Source organism: Cyprinodon variegatus, unplaced genomic scaffold (assembly GCF_000732505.1).
Source record: "Cyprinodon variegatus isolate N-32 unplaced genomic scaffold, C_variegatus-1.0 Scaffold368, whole genome shotgun sequence".
NCBI classification, from domain to species: Eukaryota; Metazoa; Chordata; class Actinopteri; order Cyprinodontiformes; family Cyprinodontidae; genus Cyprinodon; species Cyprinodon variegatus.
The window spans coordinates 784,001-798,541 of NW_015150821.1; the positions used below are offsets into that span (position 1 = coordinate 784,001).

General features: G+C 36.1%; 1 protein-coding gene across 4 annotated transcripts in view; it reads left to right on the forward strand.

Annotated features, from left to right (window-relative positions):
• frmpd4 (FERM and PDZ domain containing 4) overlaps positions 1-14,541 on the forward strand; it is a 55,106-nt gene that overhangs the window by 17,107 nt on the left and 23,458 nt on the right. For all 4 annotated transcript variants that reach the window (XM_015386414.1, XM_015386417.1, XM_015386415.1 and 1 more), the window contains exon 2: positions 6,224-6,340. In XM_015386414.1, the coding sequence (XP_015241900.1) occupies positions 6,224-6,340 (117 nt within the window). The remainder of the gene's footprint in view (positions 1-6,223; positions 6,341-14,541) is intronic.

Consider the following 14,541-nt stretch of genomic DNA (forward strand, 5'->3'; position numbering starts at 1 on the left):
AAACAGAATCAGATTAACAGTCTGTCTCTGCATAAATGTCTGTTTATTTCTTCAAGACCACAAAAAAAAAAAAAACACCCTCCTCAGTGTGTTTCACAAGGCATCTCAAGTCATATTTGTAGCATTTTTTTTCACACAAGAGAACAAATCATATCTTTATTTTTACGGCAGCTTAAGAGACACATTCCCTGGAGTGAGAAAACGTCTTGCGGTAACGAGAGGACTAAAGACATTGGCTGCTATTAACTTGTCATATCTACTGTTATTAAAAACTAAAATACAAATTACCGGTAACTAAATTTAAAAAACAACTACATGCATTGATGTCCACTTTAAATGCATCTAAAAAAAATTAGAATTGGTTGAATATGTTTGTTCTCAATATGTATTTCCTCATCCATGTTTTGGCAAAAATAATTTGCAATTGTTAATATTAATATTGTTACTGGAAAATAGTTGACTATATGTGAGCATTGTTCTCATGAGAAGTTTCTTATTTATGATAGTTTATTCCACTGAAAGTCTTATTTGTATTGAAGCTTTAGCCATTTAGTTTTTGACTTGTCTTTAAGTTAAAAAATGTTGGGCCAGTCCTACTTCTTCAATATTCCATCTTCTTTAGGCAATGGTCCACTTACACAGCATAATGGTATCTCTACCATGCTTCATAGTTGGTTGATTTTAATACTGTTTAAAAGCTTACAGTAACCTCAACTGTCACAAATATTGTGTTGCCAGTAGCTTAATCTTCTTGTTTTTCAAGATCAAAACCTTCCTTTTGAATAAGCATTTAGGTTGTCTATCTCAATAGTAGCTAATTTGAGATGTAGGTTAAGGTGTGGAACCCACAGTATGAGAACAAGTATGCAAATTTATGAAGGGAATATGAAAATTAGGGATAAAAGTGTGTATTTGAGTCTATAAAGGATTTAAAAACTGTGCAAGTTGGAGAAAATGTATATCAAATTTTACTGTTAACCCAATTTCTGTTTTGAAAAAATATTTTAGTTGAATGTCTCTTCTATGCTGCAAAAAATTGTGCAATTTTTTTCAGTAATACAAAATTGTAAAATGTATATAACATTCATGACAAGTAGATATAAACTTTTGCTCTGAATTCACAGATCCAAAGCTGTCATTAAAATCTTTACTAAAACATCAGTTCAATAAAACTATAAAAACTAAATACATGAGAAGACAGTAACTTCATCTTTCAGACACCATTGCTATGCAAACTAATAGCACAATTGTTATGGCTTCTTGGCCTGAGGCTTTTCCCTTGTCCCTCCCAAGTGCATGCTGGGAAACTTAAAAGGAAATTCATGGTTTGGTCCCCTGGCAATTAGCACATAAACATCTCTTGCAGCCACGTGCAGATGGAAGTCACTGACGCAAAGGACTTGTCAAAGGAAATAATGCTCTGAATACCTCATGAAAGAGCAGCTTATTTACATTCTCAGTGGGTTAATGGCAGATATTTTCTGCCGGAACGGGATTTTTTTGTGGCCAGGCGCTGTAGAGATTGTCGGTGTGAATTTTCATACTACATTGAGTGTTTGTGTTGGAATGTTGCTCCTCTAAGCAGTGGCCTTCTCTGTAATGCATCATCACATCCGTCAAATCAGGACTTCCATACATTAGAGCAGAATGTTAGTCTGTGATAATGCATGTGTTTAAAAAGATGGAGGTCTAAAATAGGGCTGGGCACTTAATTACATTTGCAGTACAATCTCAATTTAAAAAAACCCACAATTCTCAAATCTTCCTTTGGCACATTCTTCTTTGACTATGTGAGCAGATGTAACGAGTATATTTCTCCATTGTGAGATCAATACAGTCAATCAATACCCAAATCGAAGAGGCACAGATTTTTAATCACACTATACTGTATGTAACGAGAGTAAGAGACTAAAATTCCCCCTCCAGCTCTTCAGGTGGTGCTAAAAGTAGGTTTGTCACCACACAGAAAGGTAGAGAGAGTTGCAGCTCCTGTAGCTCACAGATCCATCCGTGTAAGTAGAAGTAAACATTTTTTCACACAAAGGTTACAGTAAAATCCTGCAACAAGGAGTCTGGGCAAACAAGCTTTCAAAAACTAAACACCTGAGTGAAACATTTACAAACTTTGGGTGAGTGAAAAAGGTTAATTGAAACAAAATTGCATTGCACTTTTGATTGAAAATAATCACAATTTAGAGTTTTGGCAAAAATCATTTAGACCTGGTTTAAAACAAACTTGTTGTTTCAGAAGCATAATACAAGCATAATACAATAATTATGATGTTTTTATCAAGGGCTTAGAAATGATATTTCCCATTTCTCAAACACTACAATCAAAGCATTTACTCATATATTTATATTTCTTAAGATATGCAAATAAAATAAATGAATTCAAACCTTCTCTGCTCATATTGACTTCTAGATAATAAAAAGCTTATAGCTGTTGTAAAAGCAAAAATATAGTACTTCTGTATATTATTAATTTTTCATTTCCTTACAAGAAGGTTCATTCTCTTTTAAAGATTCCAGGTTGGCTGCCATTAGTTAAGGAAACAAGTAGAATCTAAAGAAATACCTTACTATGCACACTTAAGAACTTTAAGCTTTTCACATTGTTTTTTTTTTTTTAGAAAAATTGCAGTTAAATTCCCTACTGACCTACATTTAGCTCCCCTTTTACTTCTAATGGTCCTGCGATTCTTGGGTAACCTGTTCATGAATTGTGTAGCATGGCTTGCCTACTTAGAGCTTGATTACTTAGTCCGATGTGACTGTTCAGGTATTATTTATTAATGCTTGATGCAAAAGATCAGTTTCACTGTCCACCAGCGGGTGAACCATGCTAGCTCCTCTTAGTATGGAATCCTGCGACTCAGTGGCATGTTGCTCCTCCCATGTGCAGACAAAAGAAATCAAAGATCTTTCTGTCTATGACCAAAGTGTTATTACCTAAACATTGGGGCTCAGAGAAACAGAAAAGTGATACTCTGGAACGGTTTTTCAGGTTACGGTATAGATCCTGAAGAGATATCATTTGAAAATGTAAGTATACTTTATTATGTTGTAGACTTTGGGAAGAATGCTAATCTAAAACTGTGATGGTATAGTTTTATAGTTAGGGAAATGTCAATGATTATTAGGAAGTACCTGCATGTCTTATAATCTGCAACATCAAACAATGCACAAGTTAGCATGTTAGATCTGAGACATACTGTATGAAAGGGTTGGACATTGATTTAATGGTGTCTGACATAATTGGATCTTGTTTTTAATATAAAACTATAAAGCCTGTTTGTAGTTAAAGGAATGTGGGTCAAATAATTCTATATCCATGTGAAAACACTAGTATCTGCATCTGTAATTTTGTTTAATGAACTTAAAAGGTTGAGCATGGAGAAAAGCAACTTTTTTAATGGATCTTCAGCCATTAACCTCTTACAAACTGCTCGGGACCTCTTTGATGTTGGACAGACAAAGAGTCTAGACTTGACTAAGATTTAAGGTTTGGGACTTCAGCCTTTTAAAACCTTGTACATTGAAATCTCTAAGTTAGTCAGTTAGGTATCAGAAAGGGATGCACTCAATGGTGTGTTTTATTAAGTCAAAGGTATTTCCATACTGCAGACTGTTGCTTCCAATTTACACTTCACCTGGCCATTGTAATCAATGACTGAATGAACCATGGAGTGGTGTAAAAATTTGTAAGTGCATGGTGATACAGACCAGTGCAGAGTAGACAGTGCACTGTCAAAATTTTATGACATTTTATTTTTGTCACTGCAAGACCTTGTTAAATGTATGGAAATCCCATCACTCCAACATGAACATAATGATCACAACTTTCCTTATTTTAAAACTAATTAACTTAATTGATAAATTCACAGGTATATTTATCTTTAAATTAGCAATTACAGAAATACAAGCAATGTTTAGTTTTAAATTTTAATTTTACCCCTCTATGATGATTTTACCTGTAGCACTTTGAGATTTTTTTCCTTAAATGTAAAGTGCATTACAAATAAAACATATTATTATTATTATTACTATGAAATTACTGGGTTACATATATTAACTGAGGTGATCAAAGTATAACGATTAAACTTAAAATGCACTAAGATAAGCAACAGATACGGCTTCTCTTTTCTCAGTGTATTCACCCATTAAAAAATACGATTAGTTAAAATAAAGTGAAGCAGTTTTGAACTATTTGAAATCAATAGGATTTGTTCTGGTATGACTTATACTTTTATGGCTAGCTATATTGTGCAATCTGTGCTACTTAGATGACCTCTGGGCTTTGTACCGCAGCAGAGCAAAACAGAGGCAGTGTAAATTAAGCTGGCAAAGAAGTTAGCAGTGAAGACTCACAGTGTAAATTGGGTGTCATATTACCTGTAGCCCCATGGGTTTTTAAATAAACAAACATCTTAAAGCACACAGTTTCTTTAAATATTTTAAATGAATTCAAACAAGATAATTAAATTTTATCTATTTTTTTCTGTTATGCCACTGTCATTTCAAATAATACACAACAATACACAACTAGCTATTTAAATTAGAAGCATGCCCTTCTACAGTAATATCTCTTATTTACTCCCGGTACTGCATCTCATAATTTCTTTCCAACAACCTAAAATAAAGTGACTCCTGTGAGTAACTAGTTATCTAACTTCTAATAAGCAGCTAGCTCTGTTGCCGGACTAATAATAACTAGTAATTTAAAGGGTTACTGATGTTCCATTAACATGGAAGACAAGAACTTGTTCTAAAACTCATTTACCAGAGTGAACTCATCTTTCAGCTTACCTGTCAGGCTTATCTTACACGTTTTACACAATCTAGTTGAAAAATAAAATAACACAGCCCTAAAAGAAAAGAAAAGAAATCAGAATCATGAATGAAGTAAGAAAAGAATCGTACAGTGCAGTAAGTTCTTGCAGCAAGTTGTACTCAATGTTTATACTAGTGTGTACATTAATAGGCATTATAGCTAAACTTGTTTCCATAAGCAGAAATTTTATTTAAAAGCAGATGATATTGTGGTAACATTTTTAGCTGTGAAAAGGGTTTCTTGGTTCTGACCGTGCAAGTAACTCAAGTCATGTTACTATATCCTTCAGCAACCAAATGGGGATGCAAACATACAAACAAAACGGAGCTCATTTCACTACATTACTTTTTTAATGCAAAAAAATAAGTTTAATTCATCTCCTATGTGTTTCCTTTTCCTTTTTAATGGTCAATGCCATTTATGTTATTTATCTATTTTAGCAACGTTCCCAGAGTTTTGAATATTATCTTAAACATGATAATACTGAGGGTTTATATATATGTCTAATAAGGTGCTATATGAACACAAATACAGACACTGAGACACACTCTAATGTAAATATACAAGACAACTGCACACAATTCATTATCATCGGTACAGTAACTTGGGAAACATTTTAGAGGGAAAGAAAGAGGAGCTTTGAATAATGAATGCGAAGAGCCCTGTTACATAGCAGACAACCCTTTGAAGTGACATAACTTTCTGCCACCACTTTCATGGCATAACCACTGTGCAGACACAAAGGCAGTAATACGGGTAGGTAAGGAGGGGCTTCATGGAAAAAAGAGATGAAAACCCTTTATTCAATCCCTGTTTTCTGGAAAACCTTGACTCTGTGGACTTCCAGCACAAAGAAATGGCTCTACAGAGGCCGATTTTGTTACTAACACCAGAAGATTACTGTACATGATAGCTTTTGGATAACTACTATATTTTTAGTTAAAGTTAATAGCTTCGTATTTGCCTAGAAATCAGATTTTTTTTACAAGTAAGTAGAAGTGATTAAGTAGAAGATGTATCTGAGCTTTATTCTTAAAGACTGTTCTTATATCCAAAAATAAAGCCAATTCCATGCCTCTCAAGCATAAGAGTGAGGCATGACAACTCTGGCTGTGAATCCAGCTTATGTAATTAATTTGATTCGTATTCACTGAACTGCGCCTATAGAACACTGTTTGTCACATCTGAATCGGACAACCCCCTTGTCACTTGACTTGACTCATTTCATCCCAGTGCAGTTTGTCTATTGTGGGATCTGGATGTTGCCATATTTTTATAATAACTGGATAATATCATTACCTTTGCAAGTTTAAACACTTTGCACAATTCCTTGGTGTATTTATATGATTCTATATTTTTTTTTTTATATTTCCATGTTTTGAAAATTTGCAGCCACAGGACCAAATCCTCAGGTTGGCCACCACCTTCAGGGACCTGGAGTGGTTCTCAAGGACCCCCAAATGGATGGGACATGGGCACCATCAGAGAGGGGCGTGACTGCTACATCAAGTAAGTGGCCTGTGTTTAAAAAAAAAAAAAAAGAAACAGAATAGGGGGAGCTCTCCTTGTCCCAGATGTCTCATGAGTGCTTTGCCAACCTGTGATTATTCTGGCGACGTCACTGCCTCCACACTGTCTCCATCAGTGCATTCAGAATACGGATTCTTTTTTCTCTTCCCTCCACTGCTGCACGCACACGCTGCCCCTGCTGACTCTCTTTCTCTCTTCTTCTCTATCTCTTTCTCTCTCATGCTCCCATACACCCACTATACTTTCTTATGCAGTCTCCCAAATGCAGAAGAGGAGTTTCGAGGGTGTTAGTGTGTATTCTGCTGCAGCTGATTAAATTTCTCTGCAAAATGTTTTTTTTTCTTTCTTTTTTTACAAGAGGATGTTGTTATTATGCTATCAGCGTAGTTGATCCTTCCTAAGTGGCACTTCAGGCAATCTGTCAAGGCAGGTAAAAAGATCATTGACTTTTTAAATGTCTATTTATGCAGTATAGTGTAACAAGTGAGTGTTTTCTCTAAAGCTACATGCATTATATTAAAAATCACAGCTGTGCATGCAAATCATTTCTGTTAAAAAAATACACACAATGGTAAATATTTCAAATGGATTTCTATAACATAGCCCAAAATACAAATAGAGATATAAAAGCATCATTTGAAATGGTTCACTAAAAGGTAGAAGAGCACTTGTCACACATGGGTCGCTGCACGAGAAGCGTGATGTCAGAGGAGTTATATAAGAAGTACGGAGCAGTGAAAGTGCTGGATGAGTGTGTCTGCATGAGACGGATCATGGAGGTTTATTTGGCTCCTGCTTTTGCTTTCTAAATTTGAGGAAGACTCATGAATAATCAAACATCCCTTCCGGAGAGTGTCTGAGGCTGAGTTTGGGATTTTTTTGGCTATGGGGTCCTGATGTTTTGTGTTCTAAACAGAAAACATGCGTAGTCTCTGTGACACGAATGCATGAATGAAGTAATATAAATGTAAAATTTCATTTGACACTTGTTTTTTGCAAATAGGGTAAACTTTAGAGGCTGATACAGAATATACCGATTACATGATGAGCATAGTGGGTACATTTTTCATCATTATCTATGTATTAAATAATTTTTTATTTTTATTTTATTTTAACAAAAAATTAGGGTAGATATTAATACTTTGTAAATATGTTTTGTAACTTTAACAGCTAAAACACACTTTTTTTAGCAGAATGTTTTACATTGCAAACAAAAATCATTTATTCTAATTTAATTGTTCTTAAAAAAAGAGAAGAATGGTCGTCATTAAGGCACAATATGATAGAATGCCATAAAATACATATGAAATATACATGAAAAATATTTGCAAATATATGTTGTTTAACATATGTTTGCAAATATATGAAGCTGTGAATATATGTTGTTCGTTTGTAATTATCAGTGTTAAGCAGCTCAATTTCCAGGGAAATTTTTACACATTTCCAAATATATGCTAATTGCGAAAATGTTTTTTCGCCATTAGCATTTCATCTAAATAATTAATTAATTAATTAATAATTTCAAGAAATGAATGACATTTAAAATTGATTTTAATTACACAATTAAGAGGGGCATGTGCCACTTTTTAACTGGTATACCATTTTCACCAATTCCCCTTCAGAGTTTTTAAATGCAGAATTGTAGTTTTATATATATTTTACATATGTATATATATATGTTATATATGTTCTTGCAAATAATAAAGTGAATATATATTTGCTATGTGGTTTGAACAGGGTTTGTGGATGTGCCAGAGAAAAGAGTGGCATTCAAATTGCAAAAGTCTGATTTTCATTCATTCAAATTTGTAAAAGAAAACTCTACACACTAAAGATTCAAAGCCACTCCTTTGTTTATACATTTACCTCCTCTAGTTAGCTGGGAACCACTTTGGGGTTAAGAAGCTTAGCTAATTAGCAAACATGACAACAGCATTAGCACTTTTCTACATAACTAGAGCATGGACATAAATAGTTTAAACCATTCTTATAAGATGCAATGTGTACGTTTTACCCTGACAACCACAGCTTAGATGTACTGCCAATAGCAACAACTGCTTCTTAGAGGACACATTTTCCAGCTAGGTTGACTTTAATATCAGTGCTACCACTAAGTTAGGAAATGTTGGATTTAGATTGACTAAACCAGCATAATTATTCACATTACAATAAACATTGTATGATTTTTTTTTTAAAACCAAGATTTCATTGCTAATGTTTTTTAAACTTAGCCAGTATGTAACCTAACCTTATACTGTATGCTAAAAGGAATTGCTATTGTTATTGCTTTATTTACAAGGTATTACTTGGACAGCTTCCAGCCTATATCTGCTCTGTAGTTACAATGAGAAATTGACTTCACACAAATGATATGCTGCTTTTTTTTGTCCTGTTTGGTCAGAATGAATTGGGAATCAATGCCTTTTTTCACTAAAAAACCTCCTTCTGGAATTTGCTCCAAAAAAACTTTAAATTAACTGAACTCACAGTATGTCACTGACTGTTTTAACTTTGAAACTGAAAGGCCTTCGGGCTAATTCAATTACATGTTCCCGTTTTTCATAATTAATTGTTTTTCTTTTAACTATTTAAATTTTTGTTCTGCTGGTGAAGATTCTCAGTCATCCAGGTCATAGTCATTCCAAAAAAGTTAACAAACAATCCACTGGACTTTGGCTACATTCACACTGCAGCCTGAAATGACCCAAATCCGATTTTTTTGGCCCATATGCAACCTGTATCAGATCTTTTCATGGCAGTCTCAACAACACAATTCCGATTTTTTCCAATGCGACCCAGGCCACTTGGCCATGTGGTCCTAAATCCAATACGAATCTGACCTTTCCAAATGTGACCTGTGTCTGAACGGCCAGGTCGCATCCATCCGACCTGAACGCCATTAATACCCGACAAAGGTCACTATTTTGCGTCTTGCTAAGAAGAAGAGGCAAGAAAAACAACAACCATGGCGGACGATGATGCGGAGAGCAGTATTTATGTTTAACCATCTTGAAACGATTGTGTTTTTATGGTTGGGAAAGGTCGCTAGATGCATACCGGCACTAACATCCATGTTTACCTCTGTAAACACAGAGCATGCTGGCCTATGACGTCATTGCGTCCTCTACTACGCATGCAGGACACTTGCGTTGTATGACTACAGCTCACAGAGGAGATCACATACAAGTTGCATATATTTGGAAATGTGAACGGCAACGCAAAAAAACTGGATTTCACAAAAAAATTGTGAAAAAGAATTGAGCATCAAGGCCTGCAGTGTGAACGTAGCCTTTGTCACACCCCTCTCAAACATCCTATGTTCTTTGTCCAAAATGTGAACGTTCTGGTCCTCAATAGAATGTCCTTTGTCCATAAGGTTGAAATGTACTTAGAAATGTAAGTCTTGTCCGGAGGCGGTCTCTCTTATGTGTTGGGCCATGCATCTGTGGAGAGGTTGTTTGGTTTCTCCAGTATAAAGATCAGATAATTCCTCACTGGATTGAACTGCATACACCACTCCGCTCATGTTTGGTCTGGGGGTTTTGTCTTTAGAATGCACTAGTCTCTATTTAAGAGTCTTTAAGTCTATTTAAGAGTCTGGGATTTTGTGTTTGGAGAAAATCCTCTTGAGTTTTCCAGAGACTCCAGCAACATATGGGATGGCAATGTTTTTATGTTTAATCTTCTCACCGTTAGGTTCTGCTGCGTGTCTTTTGGATTTCCTTGCTGATTTGACAAACGGCCAGTTTGCCTCAAACCTCATCTTTGATGTGTTTCTGTTCTTTGTGCTTCCCTTCTGTTTTAGAAGGGACATGCTCAGCGTGATTTTGTAAGGTTCTGATGACTGAACGTTTGTATTCCAGTGGGTTGTGTGAGTCCAAAAGAAGATATTGGTCTGTGTGAGGGGATTTCATATACACATCAATGTTGAGGTTTTCATCTCCTTCAATGCTCACAAAACAGTCATGAAAAGGTAGCTTCTTGTTGTTAGCATCCTCTCTGGTGTATTTGATGTTGTGGTCAACTGAGTTGATGTGTCTTGTGAAAGTTTCCACTTCTTTTAGCTGGATTTTGATGAATGTGTCATGCACATATCTAAACCAATGGCTTGGTGTTCCTCTGAAAGTGTCCAAAGCTCTATTTTCCATTTCTTTCGTGTAAAGATTGGCTACAATTGGTGACACAGGAGATCCCATGGCACAATCATGCTTCTTAGGTTGTGGAAAGACAAAGGTCCAGTAGGGTGCAGATCAGAGTGAAATTTGTCCTGTTGTTTAGGTCACTGTCTTGTTGAAGATGTTCCCTCACTGTTACCCCTGCCTCTGATGTAGGTATGCATGTGAAAAGAGAAGTAACATCAAGAGACACCAGGGTTTCTCCTGGCGACATCTTTAAATGTTTGACTTTGTTTGCAAAGTCTTTCGAGTTTTCTATGTGATGTGGTATGTTTCCCACCAAGGGTGCTAACATTCTATCTAGTTGTTTGTTTATTTTATAATTTGTAACTTTAAGTTTTATTTTTTTATGGGGGATTGGAGTGGGGTGAAGGGTGTATAAATCTGATGCGAAAGAGAAAATACTGTAAGCTTTCAATCAGGCCAGTGTTTCTTGTTGCTCATTTTTGTTCTTACTAGCAATAAAGCTCTAAGCTTGGGTTGTGATTCCTATACAGAAAGGGTTTGAGCTACAGTATCAGCTAATGGGTGTGATTAGGGGGCATTAGATTCATGGCTGTCTGCACAATGGGAATCAAGCCATGTTTAGCAGGTGGCCTTGGAGAGGAGGGAACAGTGCTCTTCCTGAATGCACAGGTCCATATGTTTTTTGATCAATGCAAAAGCTGCTGAGTTCTTACTTCTTTACAGAGAAAAAAACAAACAAACTCCTTTTCTAAATAAATTGGATCGCTGGGGAACTTTCCATAATTGTAAGCCATATTCTGTAGCAACCTCTTTACTGATGATAGAATCACTGTATGGGGTATAAATGATGGGGCACACTTTTTTTTTTGTTCACCAGTAATGTGAGAATATTTCATCACTTTCATATGATGTATTTGTATTACAGTGGATGTTCACATTTTACTCAAACAATTAAACTACCATGCTACTTTTAACCATGATATTAGAAAATGGAGGAATAGATTTCTTCAAACACATATCAGTAAAATTATGTTAAAATTTGTGTGTTTAAATATTCCATATAGTGATACTGATACAGGGATTTTTTTAAAGCTCAAATTGGTCAACTACAGCCTTTCAGTTTTCTGTTTGGCAATATGCTAATAACCTGGCATGAGCCAGCTTGATACGTGTAGCCCGGTTTGAATTCCACACAGTATCTGGTTGACGTCTTACAAGTCACTTCCTTTCATTGGTTGGAAACATTTCTTTATTTGAGGCTAATGCATCTATTGGTTTGAGGAAAGAAGTATTTTACGGAGTTTGTGAATTCAAAATCTCATGACAATTCATCTTGCTTGCAAGGTAAATAAACATTCTTTTCCCACTAAATGTTTTCTCTCCAAAAGGCCAAATCTGACCAATTACAGGATCATATTTCTAATTCTCCATAATTGGAAAAACTTTGGTTGTTTAATTGTTTATAATAAGCACTAAATTAAAAACTATGAAATGTCAAATAGAAGAGAAGCTGAACTCTTGCCAAGAATGGTTTTGATCTCTAAGCCCTCAGGCAGTGCTGCAATAAAAAAAAACAGACATGGCTCTGTTGAACCCTTTGTGCACAACAGACATAAAAAAGACATGCTTGAGAAATAAAGAAAGATGTCCAAAAAAGCTAAATTGATTTAGTCAGTTTATATATAATGTAGAAACTCTACCTTAATCTGTACATATTACAAAAACATAGCTCTTAATAAAAACTAGTGTTGCACCAATACCGATACCAGTATCGGACGGGGCCCCGATACTGCCCTAAAATGGTGGTATCGGTATCGGCGAGTACCAACAAATAGGGCACCGATACCATTTTGAGAGCCATAAGTTTATTCAACTATTGTCACCCACACCTGGTAGGCAATACAAAGTTCTACTGGATTCCCTTTGTATTAGATTTTTTCCTGCTTCACAAAGGTAGGCAGCAGCTTGACAAAGCCATGATGGTAATTATTTTACATTATTATGGTATCAGTATCGGCTGATACTGCACAGCCAGGCATCGGGTATCGGTATCGGGGCCAAAAAATGGCATCAGCACAACACTAATAAAAACATTGTTTTTTGATTCAAGTTTATAATCTAAAGCTGCTTCTGAAGTGTTTCTGATTCTTTAAAAACAGATGAAGAAAGTAAATGAAAAGCTTTCTTATTACAAAACCTACACAGTGTGACTCCAAACAGTTGTAGATTGTCTGGAGGAGTATATGTCATGCACAACAGCTATTAAAGGCACACCATGGACTTTATGATGTAAAGAGTTGATGCATATGAGTTATTTTAAATTATTCCTCAGGCCAGTTTACAGCACTTAACACTTAACACCACAAGCGGGGCTCCCCTCTTGAAATTCCACCTATGTAAGTTGGGAAAAGACGCACTGCCGTTAGCCAGGTCATGTGACCCAGAAGAACGCCCTGTCTGACCCCGCGGCTCTTAACTAGCTCCACCGCTGGTCCTCTGCGCTGTCCGGCCTGTCTTGGCGGTGATATGCAGAGAGCAGCGCATCTAAACCTAAATGGCTGGTGTATCCCCCAGTCAAAACACATGGGAGGCTGGCCATGTGACAGTTGACTTTTGCAACAGTACTGCAGCACTTCTGGCCACTAGGGGCACTAGACATGAAAGTTACAGGTGTAGCGTCCCTAGTGGCCAAAAGTTACACGGTGTGCCTTTAAAATAAGATTTTGTCAAAAATTCTGTCAATACAACAGACAATTTCAATTCATTTTATTTATATAGCACCAATTCACAACACGTCATCTCAAGGCACTTTGCTGAGACAATTCAACCAGATCTTACAGTCAGATTGGTTCAAAGATTTCGATCTACGGAAAACCAGCTGGTTACGTCGACCATTGTCCCTCACAGGCAGCATGCTTGTAGCAGCAGTGGAGGAAAACTCCCTAATAGGATCTCATACTGCTGGTTCATAAAAGTTTGGGGGCTGATGCCTATTTCCAACTGTCTATGGGCTAAAGTTGAGGTACACCCTGAACATGTCATCAGTCCATCACGGGTAAAAAAAAAAAAAAAAAAAAAAAAAACATTGACAATAAAAAAAAGTATATATTTGTTATATTCAATTCAAGCCTAACAATAATATTATTGTATGTTAGAAATACTAAAGCTTTTGAATTGAAGCAATCTTGAAAATCATTCTGAAACACATTTACAACATAATTTGAAGAAAAAAAATGCTTCACACTCTTAATAGACTTGATGCATTCAGCTCTCTCTACCTGATATTGTAGGTGCTCCCTTCAATCCTTTTTTAAATGAAAATTGGCTCAGAGTTTGACTGCTTAACAGAGCCACCAGTGTAGCTAGTTTACTACTACCTTTAGTAACACAGGAAGTATTTATGGATCAATGCCTCTATGTTCCTTTTTTGATCTGCCTGCTTCTGTTTTCTTGAAACAGCCGGAGGTTTCTTCCTGTTAAATCTGCGACTCTGGTGAATATCTTCTAATATGTTATTCATTAAAACTGTTGCTCTTACAGGGACCAGAAGTATTCAGCTAGTTTTAGATAGTTTAATTAATCATGCAGTTTGTAATCCCTAAGAAGGGATTCTCTGTCTTTAAATGGTGTGATCTACTGAAGCCAGTTTATTAGAGTAAATGTATGACAGGAAATTAAGAGACCATGCCACAGTCAAACATGGTGTTGGCAGTATCAAGATGTGGGGAAGATGTTCTTCACTAGACAGAGAATCTAATTAGTTTTTGTTTTGCTTGTGGCATTAATATACAGTCTCTTAAAGCTGCAGTCTGTAACATTGAGAAGAGAGCAGACTTCGACTGAAAATTTAAAGAAAAACAGGTTTCACACCACTCCCCCACCCTCTCTGCTTCACTCATGCCCCACCTCCAAGCTCCACCCCTCTCACAGCATCTGCACGGCTACCACATACCACATCTTCTTTTTTGAAGTCTTTGCCGTGTAAGCAGTTGTCGGCAGGGGCAGTAAGGGCAGTTTCTCTTTAGCTGGTGGCTGTCG